General features: G+C 36.4%; 2 protein-coding genes and 1 non-coding gene across 7 annotated transcripts in view; 2 read left to right on the plus strand and 1 right to left on the minus strand.

The window, feature by feature from the left end:
• zgc:162872 (BAR_ACAPs and ArfGap_ACAP domain-containing protein) overlaps positions 1-8,733 on the minus strand; it is a 213,872-nt gene extending 205,139 nt beyond the window's left edge. For 2 of the 5 annotated variants that reach the window (XR_005634861.1, XM_039762770.1), the window contains exons 1-4: positions 8,573-8,733; positions 8,346-8,414; positions 3,829-3,954; positions 3,258-3,372 (exon numbers count right to left, since the gene is read on the minus strand). Coding sequence is in view for 4 of the 5 variants with exons in the window: in XM_039762770.1 (XP_039618704.1) it covers positions 3,258-3,372; positions 3,829-3,954; positions 8,346-8,414; positions 8,573-8,618 (356 nt within the window). In the remaining variant the exon portion in view is untranslated. Of the gene's footprint in view, positions 1-3,257; positions 3,373-3,828; positions 3,955-8,345; positions 8,415-8,572 lie in introns of those variants that run through there. The other 3 variants (XM_039762779.1, XM_039762790.1, XM_039762799.1) reach the window with 3 other exon arrangements.
• A 99-nt stretch (positions 8,734-8,832) lies between these two features.
• trnag-ucc lies at positions 8,833-8,904 on the plus strand. Its single transcript has one exon. It is a non-coding gene; the product is annotated as a tRNA-Gly (tRNA).
• Positions 8,905-13,768: 4,864 nt separating this feature from the next.
• Positions 13,769-20,155, plus strand: polr2d (RNA polymerase II subunit D). Its single transcript, XM_039762876.1, has 4 exons — positions 13,769-13,964; positions 18,559-18,739; positions 19,135-19,230; positions 19,753-20,155. The coding sequence occupies exons 1-4, from the start codon at positions 13,886-13,888 to the stop codon at positions 19,829-19,831; spliced, it is 435 nt and encodes a 144-aa protein (XP_039618810.1). The 5' UTR covers positions 13,769-13,885; the 3' UTR covers positions 19,832-20,155.
• Positions 20,156-20,727: the final 572 nt, after the last annotated feature.

Below are 20,727 nucleotides of genomic sequence, written 5' to 3' on the forward strand. Positions count from 1 at the left end.
AATATATATCACAGATTTTTCGCTGGTTCGCGGATTTCTGCATATAATGGGTCTTTTAATTTATGGTACATGCTTCCTCAGTTTGTTTGCCCAGTTGATTTCATACAAGGGACGTTATTGGCAGATGACTGAAAAGCTAACCAATCAGAGCACGCAGTTAAGTTCATCGTCTCGTCTCGCTCATTCAGCATCAACGTGTTTCGCTGTGTAAAGATTGTGCTCTTTTGTGTTTATCTTTGTGCATAGTCAAGCCCTTCATTATGGCTCCAAAACGATCTGCTACTGCTTTAGGGGCCATGCCTAAGCGCCAACGGAAGATGTTAACGATTGCCGAAAAGGTAAACGCTTTGGATTTGTTGAAGGCTACAATTCTTTTTATTTAAAAAGTAGGAAAGGAATATAAGATCTACGGCCGCAGTGTCCTTTTAACCAGGGTGCAAAACGAGTTGTAAGTGGATGTAATAAGGCAGTAGTCTGGATGGAATCTGCTTTAGGGATTTGGATTGAAGACTGCCAGAAGAAGAACAATGGCAGTGCTACACAATCGCCTGAAGTGGCTCCTTTGGAAGAGCTGTAACGCTCTCCTTTGTTGTGCAGTAAAATTAAACTCATTGTTATCGGACAAGTCATCGTGGCATTGTTGGCGAGTAAGCATAATTAATTTTCTACTTACAGTACTTAGTACATGTACGTACGTTTAGTGTCACTGTACACACATTTACTGTATACTATTTTTCTTGCATTGTACGTATTTATTGCGAATAAAGAGAATACAAAGGGATTATGCTGTATAACTCTGCAGGGAATATTTATAAACAGTGTGGGAGAGTTTATAAGGGCTTAAAATATATAAAAATAACCATACAAACATATGGGTTCTACTTCGCGAATTTTCACCTATCGCGGGGGGTCTGGAACGCAACCCCCGTGATCGAGGAGGGATTTCTGTATATGTGTGTGTATATATATATATATATATATATATATATCTATCTCAAAGCGGGACTCTTGATTACAAGTCAGCAAACCTTACCGCTATGCCACAGAAGCTGTTGTATCGTCCTAGTGTTTATTTGATCTTAGGACTTCAGGCTTCACACATTCTATAGTTTATACCTACATTTTGTAACATTTATTACTAAAATATGAAAAAGTTTCTATTTAAACAATGTGTTTACACAGATTATTGTAGAAACGGAACACACATGAAATGCATGTGTTCCAAATAACGATCTATTATGGATTACTGTATACCAGAAAATAAATCAAATCACTATTTCTGTCAACCGTAAAGGTTACTCTTTACTCTTAAGTGAGATTTGAAGATACCACAAGGTTAATTTTGGTTTAAATATTTATTTTCTGTCAGAAGCTGAACATAACAAATGTACTACAGTAATCCCTCCTTGATCGCGGGGGTTGTGTTCCAGAACCCCCCGCGATAGGTAAAAATCCGCAAAGTATAAACCATATGTTTGTACGGTTATTTTTATATATTTTAAGCCCTTAGAAACTCTCCCACACTGTTTATAAATATTCTCTGCACAGTTATACAGTAAACCCTCGTTTATCATGGTTAATCCGCTCCAGACAGATAAATGAATTTCCACGAAGTAGTATTCTTTATTTATAAATCTAATATTTTCACAGTTAGAGCATAAAAAACCTGTTTACGACCTTCTAAATACGTTTTTTAACATTATTAGAGACCTCTAGACATGAAATAACACCCTTTAGTCAAAAGTTTAAACTGTGCTCCATGACAAGACAGAGATGACAGTTCTTTCTCACAATTAAAAGAATGCAAACATATCTTCCTCTTCAAAGGAGTGCCGTCAGGAGCAGAGAATGTCAGAGAGAGAGAGAGAAATGTAAACAATCAAAAATCAATAGGGCTGTTGGGCTTTTAAGTATACAAAGCAGCAGGGCAATGAAGGGATCAATGTGAAGGTAGTCTTTCAGAATTTTTTACAAGAGCGTCCATATCTTCTAAGCCAACAGCCTCTGTGCAAACAGCCCCTCTGCTCACACCCCCTCCGTCAGGAGCAGAGAATGTCAGAGAGAGTGAGAGAGACAGAGAAAAGCAAACAATCAAAAATCAATACGGGCTGTTAGAGCTTTGAAGTGTGCGAAGCACTGCGTGGGAAGCATATCGTATATCATTGATGAGTTTTATTTAATACGTAATACGTGCTCTGATTGAGTAGCTTCTCAGCCATCTGCCAATAGCGTTCCTTGTATGAAATCAACTGGGCAAACAAACTGAGGAAGCATGTACCATAAATTAAAAGACCCATTATATGCAGAAATCCGCGAACCAGCGAAAAATCTGTGATATATATTTAGATATGCTTACATTTAAAATCCGCAATGGAGTGAAGCCGCGAAAGTCGAAGCGCGATATAGCGAGGGATCACTGTATATAAAATTATATAACTGTATTTCAAATAAGTAAAATAGGTATATAGTAAAACTAAAATCTTAATTCTGACCAGTCAAAAGCTTCAAGTGTTACAGGAGAACAGAAACAAAATACAGGACTAAACCTTTTCAGTTCCAAATAAATAAAATTGGTCATACAAAAAGTCTCAATTCTGACAATTCAAAAGCTTTCAAGTTTTGTATGAGAACACACTAAAGTTGGTTAATTCCTTTGGGTTGTCTTCCTTGGTAACGCCAATTTTTTGAGTTTTCATTAACATTTTTTGTTGTCATTTTCTCTTTTATCTTGCTCCCACTCCGGACGTACTGGTGTGCATGGCTGCAGTAGCCCAAACATTAGCATGTGTGCTGCTGCGATTTGCTACTCCTATGCTCAGTGTTGTGTGTGTCAACCTATCCTGACGTGGCCGTGTCTCTATTCCAGCCACATGACTGGTTTGGCACGGCTCTATGCTCATTATCATTGGCTTCTCTTGCCGTCTGTCAAAACAAGGATGGAATGAGTTCTGATGACGTTGTATCGACCATGTCTTATACAACATATTTCTATTGAGGGAAAATTTCAATGATAATTATCTTTAGCGTTTTATGGCCCAAACCTACATAGTACAATGAAATGCACACTTGCACGTGCCCAAAGGGGAATTTGAGAGTAACAAAATACCAACACCAAGCAAAGAATATAAACAGACCTTGAATAAAACAACACACTTTAAACAAAATACAAAAATATTCATGCAGTTGACAGTACGAGTGCCTGCTGAGCAGCCTTATATCCCATGGATAAAAACAGTCTCAAAAATACAAATACTCACACAGAGTCTGGTAAAGGAGACACGTCAGCAGTAAGATCACATAAGACATGAGCATCCTGCATCTCCTCACGCTCACCTTTGCGGGCTGCCACATAACCTTTCAGCTTAGGGATTCCTGCAAATAAATAAATCAGGAATATTGCAACTTTAGTTTCTGGACTGTAGCAAAAACCAAGTACTGACAGGATTCTGTGACAACTCAACAAAAGCACATTTATAAAAGACAAATCACCTATGTGAAACATGGCAGTTTCATTTATTAATCCACAAACAAGTAGAATTTCTTAAAGAAGAACCAGTCTAAATATTTTTAAACTCACTACTGAAAACAGTACTTGCTTAGAAGTGTTTTTTTTTTTTATTAAATGGGTTATCATATCATTGAATGTATTTCATAAATGCACTATTTAAACAAAAACAATAAATTTACAGAACATATCAGTAAGTATCTAAGCTCAAATACAATGTACCATGTTTAGCTCCCTACCAGTAATGACTCGGAGATCCAACACATTAACTATATTACACAAAATCATGGACAGTGAACATCTGTTCTGAAATGTCTGAAAACCTTTACAAACTTTCTTTTCTGCAATCTTCTGCACCATTGATCCATTTTTATCTTCTGCTTTTCTCTTCTCTGCCTTCACCTCTTTGGTCACTGGAGGAATGGAGCAGATTTCTTTGCCTGAGTTTACTAAAAGAAATGAGGGAGGGGTGAAAACACACTTTCGACTGTCAAATGTAGTTTTGAAATGTATCTACCCTTTATACATTAATTTTTTTTAATATAAAGTAACAATCATAATTACAACCACACAGTAAAATCAAATTCATAATTCCACATTTAAAAGATCTGCTCAGTGCTACAGAAAAGCTAAGCAGTGGGAAGCCAGAGAGCAACCTTGTCCTAAACAACAGAACTCTTAATGCTACTTGAGCTGTAATGGAAGTAACTGGGGATAAAATTCTGAAAATTAAAAGCTGAATGCAAAGCTAAACTGTATTTTCAAAACTTCTCATCATAATTTAAGAACTATGTTAATTAAATAATTGTGCTGCTCATATTAATAGTGCCTTACAAAGTAATTACGAAACAAACTAAAAAACAAAGAAATTTGGTGATGAAAGCATCTTCCTGGGTGTCTAGTATACATTGACATTATGTATTAAGAAAAACACATAATAATAAAAAGAGAAATAACTTTTTTTTTTCTTTTTACATACAAATCTGATCCACTCTGGCCACAACTGGCATTTTATCAACTCTTAGCCTTCAGCCTTTTTGGGTGGTTAGCACTCATTGTGGCTCCACACATCTTTTTTTGGACTGTGCCCATTTTCAATTTAGATTCTGTCATGACCATGGAACAAAAGATCAAATATTTGTCCTCTTGGCTCATAAGAAAGTATATTTCCAGTATAAATTGGAATATGATGCTGTTTGAATGAGAATTTTCCCCTTCACATCTGAGGGCATGGTCCTTTCCTAGAACAGAATGGATTGCTCCCTGCAGTTAATGGGGCAGTAGCTGCTCCTAGTGGAGAAAGGCAAGTATCTCAGAGTCCTGTTTATACCGTAAGTGAGGGGTAGCAGCAATTGTGAGGTTAACAAATTACTGCAGCAGGAGCAGCTATGTGGATACAGTATTTGACCTCAGTGGTGAGACAAGAACTAAGTCCTCAGGTGAAGCTCTTGAATTAAAATTTAGTTTACATCATCCTTGTCTGTCATAAGCTTACACTGCACATTGGAGTGCCAAAAGAGGTTCCACTGCAGGGATTATTTACTTTTTCACTGTTATGGGTGAGGATCACTGTTACACCAGAGAATCTCAGCAATGAACACTTTTTTTTCCTGATTCAGAGCACTGAGGTGCTGTGGCAATAGAGCTGCAGGAATTGCCATATGCCTCAGGCATATGTTGCCTGAGTCACTGCAATGGGTATTTTACCTGGCATGGACCACTTGGAGAAGACAATGGGGCAAAACCATGTTAAAGAAATTGTGTCTCTTGACTTGGATGGGAGTGTTTAGGAATTGGAAACTTTTCCAAGTGTAGCTCAGGATTGGAAGGCCTGGTATTTCCAGCTACGCATAATGCTACCTCAGCTCTTAACAGGAAAAGGGGATAGAAAATACATTGTGATCTGTCTCACATTTAGCTGCCTTCCAACAACATTCACATCAGAACTCTGCTGTTGCTATATGAGTAGAACGTGCACATGTCAACTCAAAGAGACTTTTTTAGCAAGAGCCTGATAATTTGAGGTGAGTAACTTGGTTATGACATTGAACCCTTCTTTCCAACCAGTGGATCTTGTCATCTCCATTTGCCGTGAGATTCTCACTATTGCTATGTCAGCAATCACAGCAGTCCACTTTCAGACCTCTCTTGGGCTGACCCTTGCTCTTAGACAAATATCCCACGAGTAATTCTACATGACAAATAATGTACAATTTTATTTTTTTTAATCAATGTAGTATAATATTTGAAAATTAGAGATGTTTTATAGTGATGTTTTATTAAGACACTAAGAAAAAACATAGATTTTGCACTATTTCATGAATTTTTTTTTCCATTGTTAGATAACAAAATTAACTGCCTCTCAAATTCCCTAGATGGCATATTAATACTTTTCACTTCTTTGGAAACAAAACAGCCTATGACGAATTTTTCATAGTGCCATAAAAGTACTACGACCAGAGTCCTCTCACAAAAAAGAAAGGCTTGCTCTTTACAGTCAAAAGTAAAGGGATGTGCTGCAAAAGAAGGAGGTGAAGTACTTCTTCATCACCAGTGAGTGTTTTAAGAAGAATGATGACAGTAGTGGGCATAAAGTAGTAGCTAGGATTTCAGATGAAGTCAGTCCTCATCTCTTTTTCACCTAGAGAGTGAGGAACACAAGTGCAAATTGTACAGTTTTAGCTGGTTAGTAGCATTTGACTGCCTCATATATTCTACTTGTGAAACACATGGGACCTAAAATAAAATGTTATAAAAGGCTAGATCCAAACAACAATAAACCCTCTAACCATTGTTTAGAAGCATATAAACTTACCCTTCATTATAAATTCTGAACATGCAAGTACTGTGTCATGGGAATTATTATTAGTTGGGCTTGCAGGGACACTACTTTAGTTACAATAAACATTTCTGCCAACCAGGTTGCCGCTACCTTACATTTTTTGATTTTTGAGAAAATTTCAGGTCGTAAGGTTTTGATTAAGACCAAGATCAAGGTTCTAGCAAGACCCCATTAGTTTGCAGGTAATCGTGAACAGTTGGACGGAACATTAGCAGTTTATATATTACTAGCTGGGTAAGCCCATACTGTGAAAAGCCCAGGGTCATAGAAACTATTGAAATCGTCAGAAAAAAAATTGAACTGTAAAGATGTCACGTAATTGAAAGGAACTAATCTGAGTGCCTCTCTTCTAGGTGGATTTTTTTTGCCAACATGCTCGCATCGCTTGTGCATTAGCAGCATTAGGAAAAGTAAAAGGGATACCGTTTTGCCAATGTTAGCAGCTAAGTGACTTTGCTTTTCTTCTGAGGTTTCGTTTTGCTGACATGCTGGTCCTGCTTGTGTTATTAGCGGCTAAGCGAGTTTTCTGTTTAATCGGAGGAGGAGCCCTTACCCCAACTCCACCTCTCACTTCAGGGCCGGACAGAAACGCTCATTTCCACACATAGACGTTTATATATAAGATGCACAATACATGTATTTAAAAAAAAAAGAAATTATACACATTATATATATATATATATATATATATATATATATATATATATATACACACACACACATACACCTAAATATATGCAAGATAGATAGATAGCAACACCTTAATGTTAATTGGCTTCTTAAGAACCTAAAACCCCAAGAGTCATAAAGAGTGTTGTCTAAAATAAAAGAGGTTGGTGTCAGCGCAGTAAAAGATATGAAAATACACATTTCTAAAACGATTGTATACATAAACAAAATCATGCTTTTAGTTACTTCAGAGATTGCAGTGTTCACTGGGCCTTTATAAGGCTTGACCCCGGCAACCTTTAGCTAACAGGTTTAAATAAGGACTAATGAAAAGCTCTCTCATTAAACAAGTTGAATTAACAGGCTGAGATTATCTCAGTAAAAAGAGAAACGATTAAATAAGTGCACTTTTCTGCTAAATGGACCACTGTGCTCTGCCTGAATCTTAATATATCATTACTGTATCACCATCAGGCTCTATGAGGAGTCACCCCTCGGCCATGGAGGTATTTGTTCAGTTTACTGAATGGTACGGAGCTGAACTAGTAGAGATCTTAACAGACAACAATGCTATGTGTAATGTGCTATATCTTGACTGACATACTGTACTATGAAAATGAAACTTAAGTATGTGCAATTTAAATCATTTTATACCTTGTAAATTCTTACACTTTGTTAATTCACTTATAATTCTTGTGATGTGTATTTGTACTTTATCAGCATACTCAAGATTATAATAATTTTTGTTACATATATTTATACATTTCTTGTCTGCTGCTGTAACCCTGCTATTTCTTTTGGGATTAATACAGTTTCTGTTATATTTACAATGCATTCCAGTATTCATTAATTTGCAAAGTCTTACTAGTCGTATTTTGCTTCTAAGATCTTCGTTCAGGAACTCAGCACCGGAGATAGCTCCAATCCACTGATGAGAGAGCACATACTCATACGCGGCCAATTATGAGTAATGAATGAATCTAATCGGTATATGTAGAATAGTCTTAGCAAAACCGGTGATTCAAATCACCAGTATACTTCAACTTGTCTTCCTCAAAAATGAGACTTTGTCTGAGGGTATACAGTACATCTCGCCTGAAGAAGAGGCCGGAGTTGCCTCGAAAGCTTGCACATTGTAATCTTTTTAGTTAGCCAATAAAAAGTGTGTCATTTTACTTGACTTCTCCCTACATTCATAATGGCTATCACAGTACAACACTCTAGTACTACGGTATAAAGCAGCTACAAAAGCTGAGTGAGATTTCCCAAACTGTGTTCAGCGGCACTTCAACTTGATGCTTGTGGCATGCGGGAAAGACAAACTCATACCTGAGGTGTCCGAGGCAGGGGGCAGGTCATCAAAAAGCGAAGGAACTGGGGTCTTCGGGTGGCCTTCACCTGCAAAGTTTAAAACAAAACGAAAAGCGACAGCTTTCCTTTGTAGGCCTTACCGCCATCGATAAGCTGAAAAGCTCGGCACTGCTGCTGAGGCCTCACCCCGCCCACTTAACTGCAAGAAAATTAAGCATCAGATATGAAATAAACATGCTCCATACCTGCAACAGTATGCGTCGGCTCTGGTAAATCGCTAAATAAATCCATTTTGCAGCTGAAAATAGCACCTTTCACTGACTATTCTTCCAAATTCTGCAAACGTCTGAACCTGACGATAGACACTCTGAGTGACCGCCGGCAGGGTCTCAGCTCACACGCTGAATACGTTACTTCCGGCGCACAACCTCTTCTACAAAATCTAGAAGATATCGCGGTATCTTGCCTTCTGTAGTCAGTAATTGGGGAAAAATTTCACAGTCGTGCGTTGGTGGTATAGTGGTTAGCATAGCTGCCTTCCAAGCAGTTGACCCGGGTTCGATTCCCGGCCAACGCAAAACTTATTTTCCAACATTAACGAGTTACAGTAATTGACGCATACGAAGTATGATCCATGGATTCCTCAATAAATACAAATTGTAACCTGACAACATGAAAATGTCTTCGTGTGAGTAATTACTTAAAATAAGTTGTATTATGTGGAAAACACTGATTCATCTTTTTATATGACTGTGATTCTTTATGAGCCTATTATGTTCCTCTGAGTCATGTACAGTATATATGAATGAAGTTTTATCTAACTTAAAGCTTATTAGCTGTGTTAGTAGCCTTTGCCTAGGCTATTTCGTAAGACAATGGCGCAGCTACACAGCCGTAGTACTATGTAACTATACTGTACTTTTCTAGATACTGTACAGGTACTTTTTTTTTTAAACCAAAGGCTGGTTAACGGAGAAAATTTCGTTTCGCCTGCCTGTAATTCAATTGGAAAAACAAAGAAATTTAACGAACTGTATTTCAAAAGTAAGTTTCCCTGCTTACTCTTGAACATGCTATATACAATTGCGCATGAGTAAAACATTCTTCCGTTAGATCAGTTCCTTCATTTTCTAGTGATTTGGCTTTGGTTGAGGGTCATTGCAAAACAGTTTTTTTAGATAGATAGATAGATAGATACTTTATTAATCCCAAGGGGAAATTCACATACTCCAGCAGCAGCATACTGATAAAGAACAATACTAAATTAAAGAGTGATAAAAAAGGTATAACAGACAGACAATTTTGTATAATATTAACGTTTACCCCCCACTGTGGAATTTAGAAGAGTCTCCTTTGGGGTTGCCACCGCTTCCGAGTGCTGGAGATAGACGTTACAGAGTGAATATGAGTGCCGGTAATCAAAAGCAAAAAACTTAGAAGTACCGGCTCATTCAAGCACCAACAGAATTTCAGAGAGTAGGGGAGAGGGCCATCCCCGTTCACATTAAGCAGACGCGCGTGTAAATATAAACGATTTCAGAAACCAAAGTCAATAGATGCGAATGTGTATTACAATCAGAGCCGGCGTCACCATTAAGGTGAATTAGGCATTCGGCTAGGGCGCAGTTCCTAAGGTGTGGGTGTTACCCAGCTGCGCTGCACGGATTAGCTAGCGAACAGTCGATGCTAGGGCGCAAAATAACATAGCACCGACACTGATTACAAAATGGAGTAGTTTGTGGGGTACCCATTAAGTTTAAACTGACGCCAAGGTCGTTTTTAGGATTTACAGGTATCGGGGCTTTAGTCCCCTCTGTGATTGTCCAGTGCAGTGGCATAGCTATGGACGGTCCGCCCCGTCTGCACAGTTTTGGCGGCGGCATTATTGGACAATAGGCTCAGTACAATTCGTGTGTAAGCAGAAGGGTTCAGAAAAATATCACTCATGAATGAAAAATGTAAAATTCCCTGATTTTTATCCACAAATGCTTCAAACATAATTTTTAGACTGTCCTTCTCTGACGGCATCAGACACAGCAGTTGAAATTTATGAGGCAATAACAAAAATAAACAAACATTACACCGATAATAATTTATAGGAAGATAAACAACTAATTTACAATTTATAATTTCGTTTCGCTATCAATCCAAATGCGTTCTTACTCTGCGCAGAAAACATCCCAACCTATCACCTGTCCATTTCACTGGTTCTTGTTTTGGCAGTGTAACTGTACTGTATATTAAACTATTTGTCAGTAAAACAGCAGTTATCCTGTAGAAGAGACACTAAGCAATTTCAAAATATTTCATGAAAAGGTGTGTTTTCAAAATATTCCTAAACATGAGTAAACTGAGTGCAGTTCAATAGACAACTTTGGAGCAAGAACGGAGAATCATTGTCCAGCCTGGGCACATCTGGAAAGAGGTGGGACAGTCAGCAGACAGGCACAGGCAGAACAGATACTTCTCAAAGGGACAAATAGTGAGACCAAGGATTAGAGATATTGAGGCGTATAATCATTTAAGTTTTGAACTGGATCCTTGCAGAAATAGGAAGCCAGTGAAGAGATCAAACCAGAAAAGTAGTAGGAGTAAAATGAGGAACAGAGTACACCAGCCTAGCATCTGCATTCTGGAAGAGCTGGAGTTGTTGGATAGAAAAGGAGCCTCGGCCTGAAGATAGTTGCAATAGTCCAACTGAGAGAGAACCAGTGCCTGAACAAAGAGTTGAATGGCATGATTAAGGATGAAAGGTCAGATATTCTGAATATTATGAAGAAAGAAACAACATGATTTAGTCATCTAAGAAGTAAGTATATTCAATGAACAAAAGTAAGTAGTCCAGAGTAACACTAATAATCCTGACCGTGACTAATGGTGAAAGGGTGATGATTCCTGACCGTGACTGATGGTGAAAGGGTGATATTCTCTACAGCAATGCTTAGAGACAAGTCTATGGAAGAAGAATCAGTAGGCAAGTACAGAAATTCTACCTAACATTTGTAGATATTATGCATTTCCTAATTATAATCTAGATATCATAAAATTGAGAACTGAAATGTAAACTTCTAAATCTGAAATTGGATTAGAACATTCTACAGTAGTGGCCAAAAGTTTTGTCAGTGACACAAATGTTTTGCAAAATATGTGGCTTCAGTTTTTGTTGTGGCAATTCACATTGTTCTTTTTATAATTGTACAGAGTGATCAGATGCATATTAATTAATTGTAAACAAATTTATTAGCCTAAAAAGATAACTTTATCACAAAACAACATTTTCACTTATTTTGGCCCTGGCACAAAATGCAGAGCTAAAAGTGTCCAGCCAGGACCATCTCCTCATGAGCAGTCAGCTACAGAATCAGGTTGCCACCAGTGCAGAGCTTGCTCAGTATTGGAAGCAGGTGTGTGTGACTGCATCTGCATGCACAGTGAGACAAAGACTTTTGGACAATGGCAATGTGTCAAGAAGGGAAGCAAAGAAGCCACTTCTTTCCAAGTGAAGTATGAGGATTGGACGGCAGAAGACTGGTGCAAAGTAATTTTTATGGATTAATCCTCCTTCCGACTGTTTGGAACATCTGGAAAATTGATTGTACGGAGAAGTAAAAGGTGAACGCTATCATGAGTCTCATGTTATGCCAACAGTGAAGCATCATGAGACAATTCATGTGTGGGGTTACTTCTTATCCAAGGGAGTGGGTACACTCCCAATTCTACCCAAGAACACGGCCATAAATAAAGAATGGTATCAAAACGTCCTCCAGGAACAACTTCTCCCAGCAACACACATGCAATTTTGCAATGATCTGTGTATTTTCCAGCATGCTGGAGCACCATGTCACAAGCCAATAGTGATAAAGTGGCTCGGAAATCATAACATTGATAGTCTGGACCAGTGGCCAGGAAACTTCCTAGATCTTAATCCCATTGGGGAACCTGTGGTCAATTATCAAAAACAGGGTGGACAAGCAGAAGCCCACAAATTGTGACAAGAATGGATCACCATCAGTCAGGATTTGGCCCAGAAGCTATCCAGCATGCCAGAGTGAATTGCACAATTTATGAAGAAGAAAGGTCAACATTGTAAATATTGAGTCTTTATATATATATATATATATATATATATATATATATATATATATATATATATATATATATGTGTGTGTGTGTGTGTGTATTTGCCAATAAAAGCATTTGAAACTTATGAAATCTTTATAATTGTTCTTCAGTATACCATAGAAACATGTAAAAAAATAATCTGAAAATGATGAAGCATCAAAGTTTGCAGTACACATTATCTATGTCACTGCCAAAACTTTTGGCCATTACTGTACCTCTTAACACATTATGTTACTAATTTAAATGTAACAGTAGAATGGAACTTCTATATCTAATTTCCAAAATGAAACAAATGACCAATCATGTAAATCCAGTTCAAGCTAGATTTTTGAAAACCATTAGCAGTTGTATTGCGACCTGAATATAATCAATTAACTTTAATTGCGCAGCATTTTCCCCTGGTTTCTTTAAAATACTCATCATTGCACCTTTGGAAATTCAATTTAGACATACTTTCTCCCCATTCCAGAGTGCTTGCTCTGACCAGGTTTCTGGTCACTATCAACATGGTGTTTTCATGTTGTGCAAGCATCTTTCCAGATTTTTATTTTAATAATCAGGTCCTGCTTCATCCTCATACATTCCAAGGATAATCAACTGCCAAATTTTAACTGGCGCTGTATGAGAAAGTGTAGTAGTGTGCCCTCTTCTGAACCGGTGCTCCCTTCAGTGTCGGTTCCTGATGTACATTACAACATTTTCGCCTTTATTATTCCTTTATATATACACACAGTCATAAATACAAGCCTGTCATTCCCAAGGTCAGGCTGGGAAGCCCAGAGTTTAGATTTCTCGAGGATATACGTAGGACTGTAATTTTATTTTGCTATTCCTCCATTGCAATACTTTCGTACCATAACATTCTGCTTCTGAAGTTTAATGTTTTTTTTTTTTTTTTACAGAATTATTGAGAAAAACGTTGTGTGGACACGTGCATGCATACCGTGTGCTGTTCTTTTGTTGATTTTTGAAAAATTATTAAAACACTTACGGAATTAATTAATACATGTACTTTATTTGTTCATTTTAACAGCATTCTGAGATTTTCAATAGTAAGAGTGCTATAGAAAAATAAACGCAATTTTATTTCATTTTACATTTTTAGATCTAGTCATATACACTGTACTTCTGAATGTGAAAAACGTAATAGCAAAACAAGCCGGGGTGTCGATTCTCTGAAACAGGTACCACTTAATTAAATTAAATTATTTTTTTAACGAAAGTACAAATTATGTTCGATGCGCTCTGTCGTTACCACAGATAACTCATTAAGTTGGCTATAACATTTTTGACTGCCAGCGCTTTCCATAGAAAGGTGTCGCATGTAGATGACGACACAACAGCTCGTCTTCGCTTTTTTTTGCGTTGCTCGGCTGACAGTGGAATAGCAGCGGGCGGAGAGAGAAGGAATATAGAGCTTGTGTTAGAAGTTCAGGATGGCGGCAGGAGGTGCTCCTGGTACTGGACTGGTGGGTGATGTGGAAGAGGATGCGTCTCAACTTCTTTTTCCGAAAGGTTAGTCAGAGTACACACGGTAACAAAAGACCGCGCTTACATTTTAACGTCCAGCAGTTGTTAATAAACACAAACAAGACGTCCATTTAATCTAGTTTAGTTTCATGGAGGACTGACCTCATCGGCAAAATCGGACGCTTACTCACTTTCACTCTCATACAGACGGGGACACAAAGAATCGGCAATTAACATCTACATAATGTAAAAACGCAGCATACATTATTAAAGGTCTAGCTCTGCATCACATGGGATTTTCTCTTTTTTGCAACAGGTATCGCTTTCTCATTTTGGAACACTGTCAATTATGTCAGGTTTTAACTCGTATATTCTATGTTATTTGTATAATGGTTTAATGTATTGCAAGAAGTTTTGTACTCATGAAATAGTTTAGTGCATAACCGTAAAAAATCAGAGCTAAATACAAATAAAAAGTATACTTTTATTTAAAATACATACTAAGACACCTTAAAGTGGATAGATACAGTGAGTAGATTTTGCTTTTTGCTCACCTTGACGTAACATAGAAAGATAGTATCAATGTTTAGACACCTTTTTGGCCCGTAATTAATTACTGGAACACATTCAGTGAAACATGTTAAGGTTTATGTTGTATATAGTACACGTGCTTAATTGTTTGAAAAAGGCAATAATTTCTTACATTTAACTTGTAATAAAAGCACTCAATGCATAAAGTGTTTATAGAGGAATACAACAGAAATGGTTTGAACATGGTCCTGGCACATTTTTTTTTTTAACATTTTAAATTATAATGCCCATATTTGAAATAAATAAAATCATAATGACTAGGATAAAGTGTTACAATACTCTTTATACTTGGAGGTTTATCTGACAATGTTTGTGAACAGCAATTACAGTATGTAAATAAAATACCGTTCTTGGACAGTAATTAGGATCCCCATTGGTATATTATCTTCATGTGTACATATGCGTTTGAAAAATGAAAGTATACTTTCAGCAGTAGATGTGCACTTCACCTGGCTTTTGGATGTTGGTGTTTTATTGAATAAATAATAACAAAACCTATGTGTCATCTACCTTTGTGGTTAGGTTTATAAAGTTAAAATATGGATCCAATTAGATGTTTGTTAGTTGTGATCTGATAATTACAACTATAGAATTGATAGATGTATTTTCTTTTAAGTATATGTGGTAGAACTGTGAGATTCAATGTGAATATTCAATTTAATTTGAACATATACAAAGATATACTGTATAGTACTTCATTCCAGACGGGGGAATTTGTAGCTTTTTACAGAACTTCAAGGAATATTGTATAAAGTAACTACAACCCCCCAAAAATATTTTTCTTGGGCAAAACTGACTGTTAAGGTTAGCAGCGCATACTGTAGTGACTTCAGCCAACTTGCTTTTTCACAAGTTGCCTGTATTTTAATCAACTGCTGACTTGACACACGTTGCCTAAAATAATTAGGTGTAATGATAAAAAATATTCAGGCAACCTGTACTACTACACTTTTGCTTGTACTGTACAGGTAATAAAAAATCATTATAATTCCATTTATTAGTATGGTGTCTTCTACGTATGATGTCAGGTCCAGAACACTCAATCATCCATCAACTGTGTTTCAATTTTTATGTTAAGCCATGACTTAGTAGCCTACACTTCTTGAGCTTTCATTTAGAATTTTTGTTCTGTATTGTTATGAACTTATCACTTTCCTTGTAAATAATGATAATGAGGAGGAAGTACTTAATCTTTTTAATGCAACATTTAGAACATTCATTTGCTTCATTTGTAAACTATCATTTTATATAAAAGGCAGGTGGGTGGAAGGCATGGCATTTGCCTCCAGGACTAAAAAGAAGTGATGCTTGGGGTGAAGAAATATTGTTTAATGTGTTTGAGAAATCACAACCAGTTTTATCTGGCTTTCCTATTTATATTAGAAGGAGGTGCTCTGATGTACACTCTATTATGCATTCGTTTTGATCACATTACTCTGTATTCACAGTGAGCTCCGTTTTAGTGAAGGGCTATTTTCCATGTGCCACGATTATCACCCATTTTTCACTTGCGTCTTTTTAAAAAAATGCATCTTTCATGCTTTTGCTAACAGAAATACAAGCAAAAAGTACATGTGGTACAAATGTTATGTATATGTTCTGCCCAGATTATATAAACAGGATATATAAAGTCTATGTACTTATTTTTCATAAAAATATTCAAATATAAATGTTTGGCTAATTTGACAGCCCTAGTATGTGGATCACATTGTCCATGTAATTCTGATTGTCAGTAAAGACCTTTTTTCCACATTGTTCACTGTGTGATATATACGATTAGCATCCTCTGTTGGTACCTGCAATTGGGAGAATTAGAGTACAGTTTTTTTTTTTTAAGAAAAAGAAACTGAAAAGGTGTTGGCTGTACAGTATAATTACTGATTTCATTTATAAATTTAAACATTGTAAAGTAGAAAATGTAAGTCTTAGCATCTTTGTTTTAATAATTTGTGTTTTAATAAAATGTGTATTTCTTTGTAAACAACAATTTTTAAAAATAAAAATCAGCAGTATCAGTAAGCATTAACACACACCCAAAACCAAACCAACTCCCCACCCCACTTTCCTAAAATCACATGTAAAGAAAGGCTCAGCAGAAACAATGAACCCAAAAGCAGAGGAAAAAATATAGAAAAAGGAAGGATTATGGAAAATGATTTTTAACATAGGTCAGACTACCAGCCAGACTGCTCCCAAGTAAACACACAGCATCTTGCCAATTATTTATGCTGAACCCCGATGGTCCGTTGATCTGCGCTGTTGAAATTTCAAGTGAGCCTATGTTAAAGAAGGAGGGTTTTTGAAAGTTTACAGTAAACAAGTCAAGAGAGTGTTAGGAGACTAATTGATTATGTTGACCTCTGTTGTAAGTTGCTTTGGACAGAAGCATATAAATGTAAATTTTCACTGAAAGGCTAAGAGTAATTTTGTAGTGATGCCACCAAGATAGAATAACCTCTACTGGATAAAAATCAGGGTTAGAGTATAGAGGTTCATGCAAAAGTCTGGACTGAACTGGCTAAATTGATATTTAAATTAAAAAATATTAAATACAACTAAAACACAACCAAAATAATAAGTTTATAACTGTATTCAGCATACCTTTTCAGCATACAAATCCACAGTCTGCTTCGGCAAAGACAACATCTATAAAAGATGACGGAGATGAACACAGCATTTGGCTGACCTTTTTCCTTTGCATGTTGTTGTATTTTGTGCAGAATATTGGACTGTGGAATGTTACGAAGGACCAAAATTCAGCAGATCAGGTGGTCCAGCTGTTCTAAGGTCTCACATGCCAACGTGTGGTAATACATTGTGAAAGGTTAAGATAATGCTGTTTTACTATAATAAACTAGTCAGTATTTTATAAAAGGAACAATGGGACCGCCTCTTGCAAGAATGGGCTTTACCAGAATTTCTACTAGCAAAGTCCAAGAAATATTTTCCCACAATAATAATTTAAACAAAAGCAGTAATGTATAATACAACTGAAATCCAAAGAATGTAGCATAATATTAAGTAGATATGGTAGATTAAATAATATTTCATAAACAGGTTTTATGAGTGCAAAGCTTACTGAAAACAGACCAGTGATACATTAACTTTTACATTAACTTCATGACTGTCGGTATTTATTAAACAATCAGTATTTGTTTATTACTTCAACTACAAGGGGGAAATACTGAGAAGAAAAAGTTTTTTAAAATTTTTTTTTTTATTGCTTAGTTACATAGACTGGTTAACATAACATAAAATTATTAACATCAAAAATAGCAACACGTTTAGGCTGCAGTTTATTTGCATGTGCCTTTTGTTTTACATTAATGGTTGGTTGTTTTATTGAAGAATCTGATAGAGGTTGCATGGAAATGTTATTAATTAATGTAAGAGAAATTTGTGGATCTCATACAGGGTGACCAAGGCATGTTGCCGACTGAAAACTACAAAGGATCGCCTATCAAAGAACCCCTACCCCAACCCACTCGTCTGCCACTACCACACGCAATGACTTACAGAAATTTGGTACTTAATTTTGGCTCATCCTGTATGAAAAGTCAAAATTGTGTTTTAGTTTTACACTTATTTACAGTTGATCTGCTGGTACCTAAATAGCTGGTTGTACAACTTTTGATGTAGAGGAGGGATAAGAATAGTAACTTGATGAAAATATGCAGGCCATTGGCTGTGAATTAAATTTTTCCCAGATATACACAACTAAAGAAATCTGTTTAAAACAAATCTGCAATGAAAATGAAACATAAAGAAATGCTTTCAGATGAACACATCCTTACCCTACAAGCTGATTTAATTAATTCTGTATACATTTGCATTTGTGTGCAGACTGGTTTGTTGTGATGTTTACAGTGTAAGATGCTTTGCAATGTTCATTGAGTTCTAAATACATTGCTTCTCTTGCATACCAAACAATGTATGTGGATTTAGTACAAATAAGTTATTGGATATTACATATTTTATATATACTGAATTCTGTTAACTTTATTTTATCTATGCTATTCTTAGCATGTAATTTGTGTTTCTTTTGCAGAATTTGAGAATGCAGAAACTCTACTAAACTCTGAAGTTCATATGCTACTAGAGCACCGCAAGCAGCAGAATGAGAGTGCTGAGGATGAACAGGAGCTGTCTGAAGTCTTCATGAAAACATTAAACTATACAGCCCGTTTTAGCCGCTTCAAGAATCGTGAGACTATTGCCAGTGTCCGCAGGTTAATTCAATTCCTGATTCATGTTATGCATATGTCCCATATAAATGATAAATAAATACATAGCCATGCTATCTTTGAGTGACGTATGTAAGCTCTATATGATGGTGCACTCAAATTTATTTCCAAACAGTAGTGAATTTTGCCATTAAAGTACAACTTACAATTGAAGAAATGGGTTATTGCCCCAAACCCCCTACTGATGCACCCTCTTAATTTTTAGGCTGTGAAACTAGCCATAGCTCACTGTTGTTTGTGGCTACTGATAATAAAATATTATGTTGGTCTCGCATGTAAATTGATGGTCATTGCTCAAACAGCTCTGTGCTTTTCCACTCAGTCATTCCTATAGCACCTATAATGTGGTAATACTGTTCAATTATTTCATCCCCCTATAGCTTGCTGCTCCAAAAAAAACTGCACAAGTTTGAGCTGGCCAGTTTGGCTAACTTGTGTCCAGAGGCTGCTGAGGAGGCCAAAGCACTCATTCCCAGGTAAGCAAAAACTTCATTGAAAGCCCCAGCATTGTAAATTAAATTTCACATGATATTGTTTGGAGGTGGCCCTTCCACAAAATCTGTAAAGGGAATTTAGCAACATTATTTTTGAGCAGGTTTAGTGTAGTGCAAGTTTATGCAGAGTAAATTATTTGGAAATAGCATATATTAGAACTTCCAGATGGTATGTACACATTTTGGTTAATAAATCTGAGAGTATAGTGTGTCTGTGCAAGGGGGTCACTTTTGCTTCCAGAGAAGACCGTTTGGTAGGGATGCAAAATAGCATACTTTATGAGTACAGAATTTGGGAAGAAGTATATGTTTGAGGCTTTATCTTTGGAGAAATTAAATGTCTATTGTGGATTATTTGCTTTCTGTTACCTTGCAAAATTTTATATTTGTCTTCTGAAATAGTAGGCGGAAAAGCAAGCAAAAATTGGATGTGTAAAAAATTCCATTTGTGCTTTTTAGTTTTAGGTAATAGAATGTATTTTTAATTTTCTGTTCTGTCAACAGCTTGGAAGGTCGCTTTGAAGATGAAGAGCTTCAACAAATCCTGGATGATATTCAAACAAAAAGGAGTTTTCAGTATTAGCAAGAATCATCCTCCATTCAGGACACCCTGCAATGCAAATTTCCATATGAAGGTTTTCCATAGTAAAACTATTGTGCTCATTGAACTCGGAGATTTAATGCTAGACCTTAATCACTATGCCATCTCCTTTTTTTTTTGTTTTTAAACATAAAAATGGAAAAAAACTCCTTCCTGTTGTATAAAATGTGCATTGGAAAAATTATACTTCTGTGAAAAAGCAAAGCATTTCTATAAGGACTATTCAACTCTTAAGTACAATGCACATTTTTTGTATGGTGTAAACATTTTACACAGTGTATAATAAATGATTAACTATTATTACCACTTTAGGCTACATTTTGTTGTTTTTCTAGCCAGTTTTAATTTCAGCAATTTCTGTACTTATGTTAAAAAAAAGCATTCTCAAATCCACTTAATTCATTTCATGGACATAAGAGACTATCATGGCATCAATGGGTGTAAACCAGGGAACAGCTCTCAACAGGGTGTCATTTGATTGCTTGGCATGCTGTACTGATGTTGTATATTCATTACAGTTGAACCAGATTAGTAAGTTTTTGAATTACAGTTTTAAGACAGGATCAAGATCAGGCAATGATTTGTTAATTTTCTTAATCCTATCTAATTTAGACTTATGGGCATCCTTACCTTTTGCAACATTGAGGCTGTTGAGACATGCGACTCATACTTGCTGGGGAATATAATAAGCAACCTTGAATTTGTTTTCCCCTTGATTGGGAGAAGCTCCACATTAAGACACTTCATAGCAGGGTCAGAGAAGAGGTATATTTGCCACAATGTAACAATAATGGCCTCTACTCCTCAGTTCTACTGCACATACAAAAGGATCAATATAAGTGAACAGGCATTCCATTGTTTTGAGAATGAAAGGGTGA

This window comes from Polypterus senegalus, chromosome 1 (assembly GCF_016835505.1).
Source record: "Polypterus senegalus isolate Bchr_013 chromosome 1, ASM1683550v1, whole genome shotgun sequence".
Taxonomy (NCBI): domain Eukaryota; kingdom Metazoa; phylum Chordata; class Cladistia; order Polypteriformes; family Polypteridae; genus Polypterus; species Polypterus senegalus.

Excerpts from the sequence above, each read along its gene's own strand:
- polr2d (XM_039762876.1), top strand. The coding sequence starts at position 13,886 with ATGGCGGCAGGAGGTGCTCCTGGTACTGGACTGGTGGGTGATGTGGAA. Across the intron at positions 18,740-19,134 it reads ACTATTGCCAGTGTCCGCAG|CTTGCTGCTCCAAAAAAAAC; the intron begins GTTAATTCAATT and ends ATCCCCCTATAG. Across the intron at positions 19,231-19,752 it reads GCCAAAGCACTCATTCCCAG|CTTGGAAGGTCGCTTTGAAG; the intron begins GTAAGCAAAAAC and ends TTCTGTCAACAG.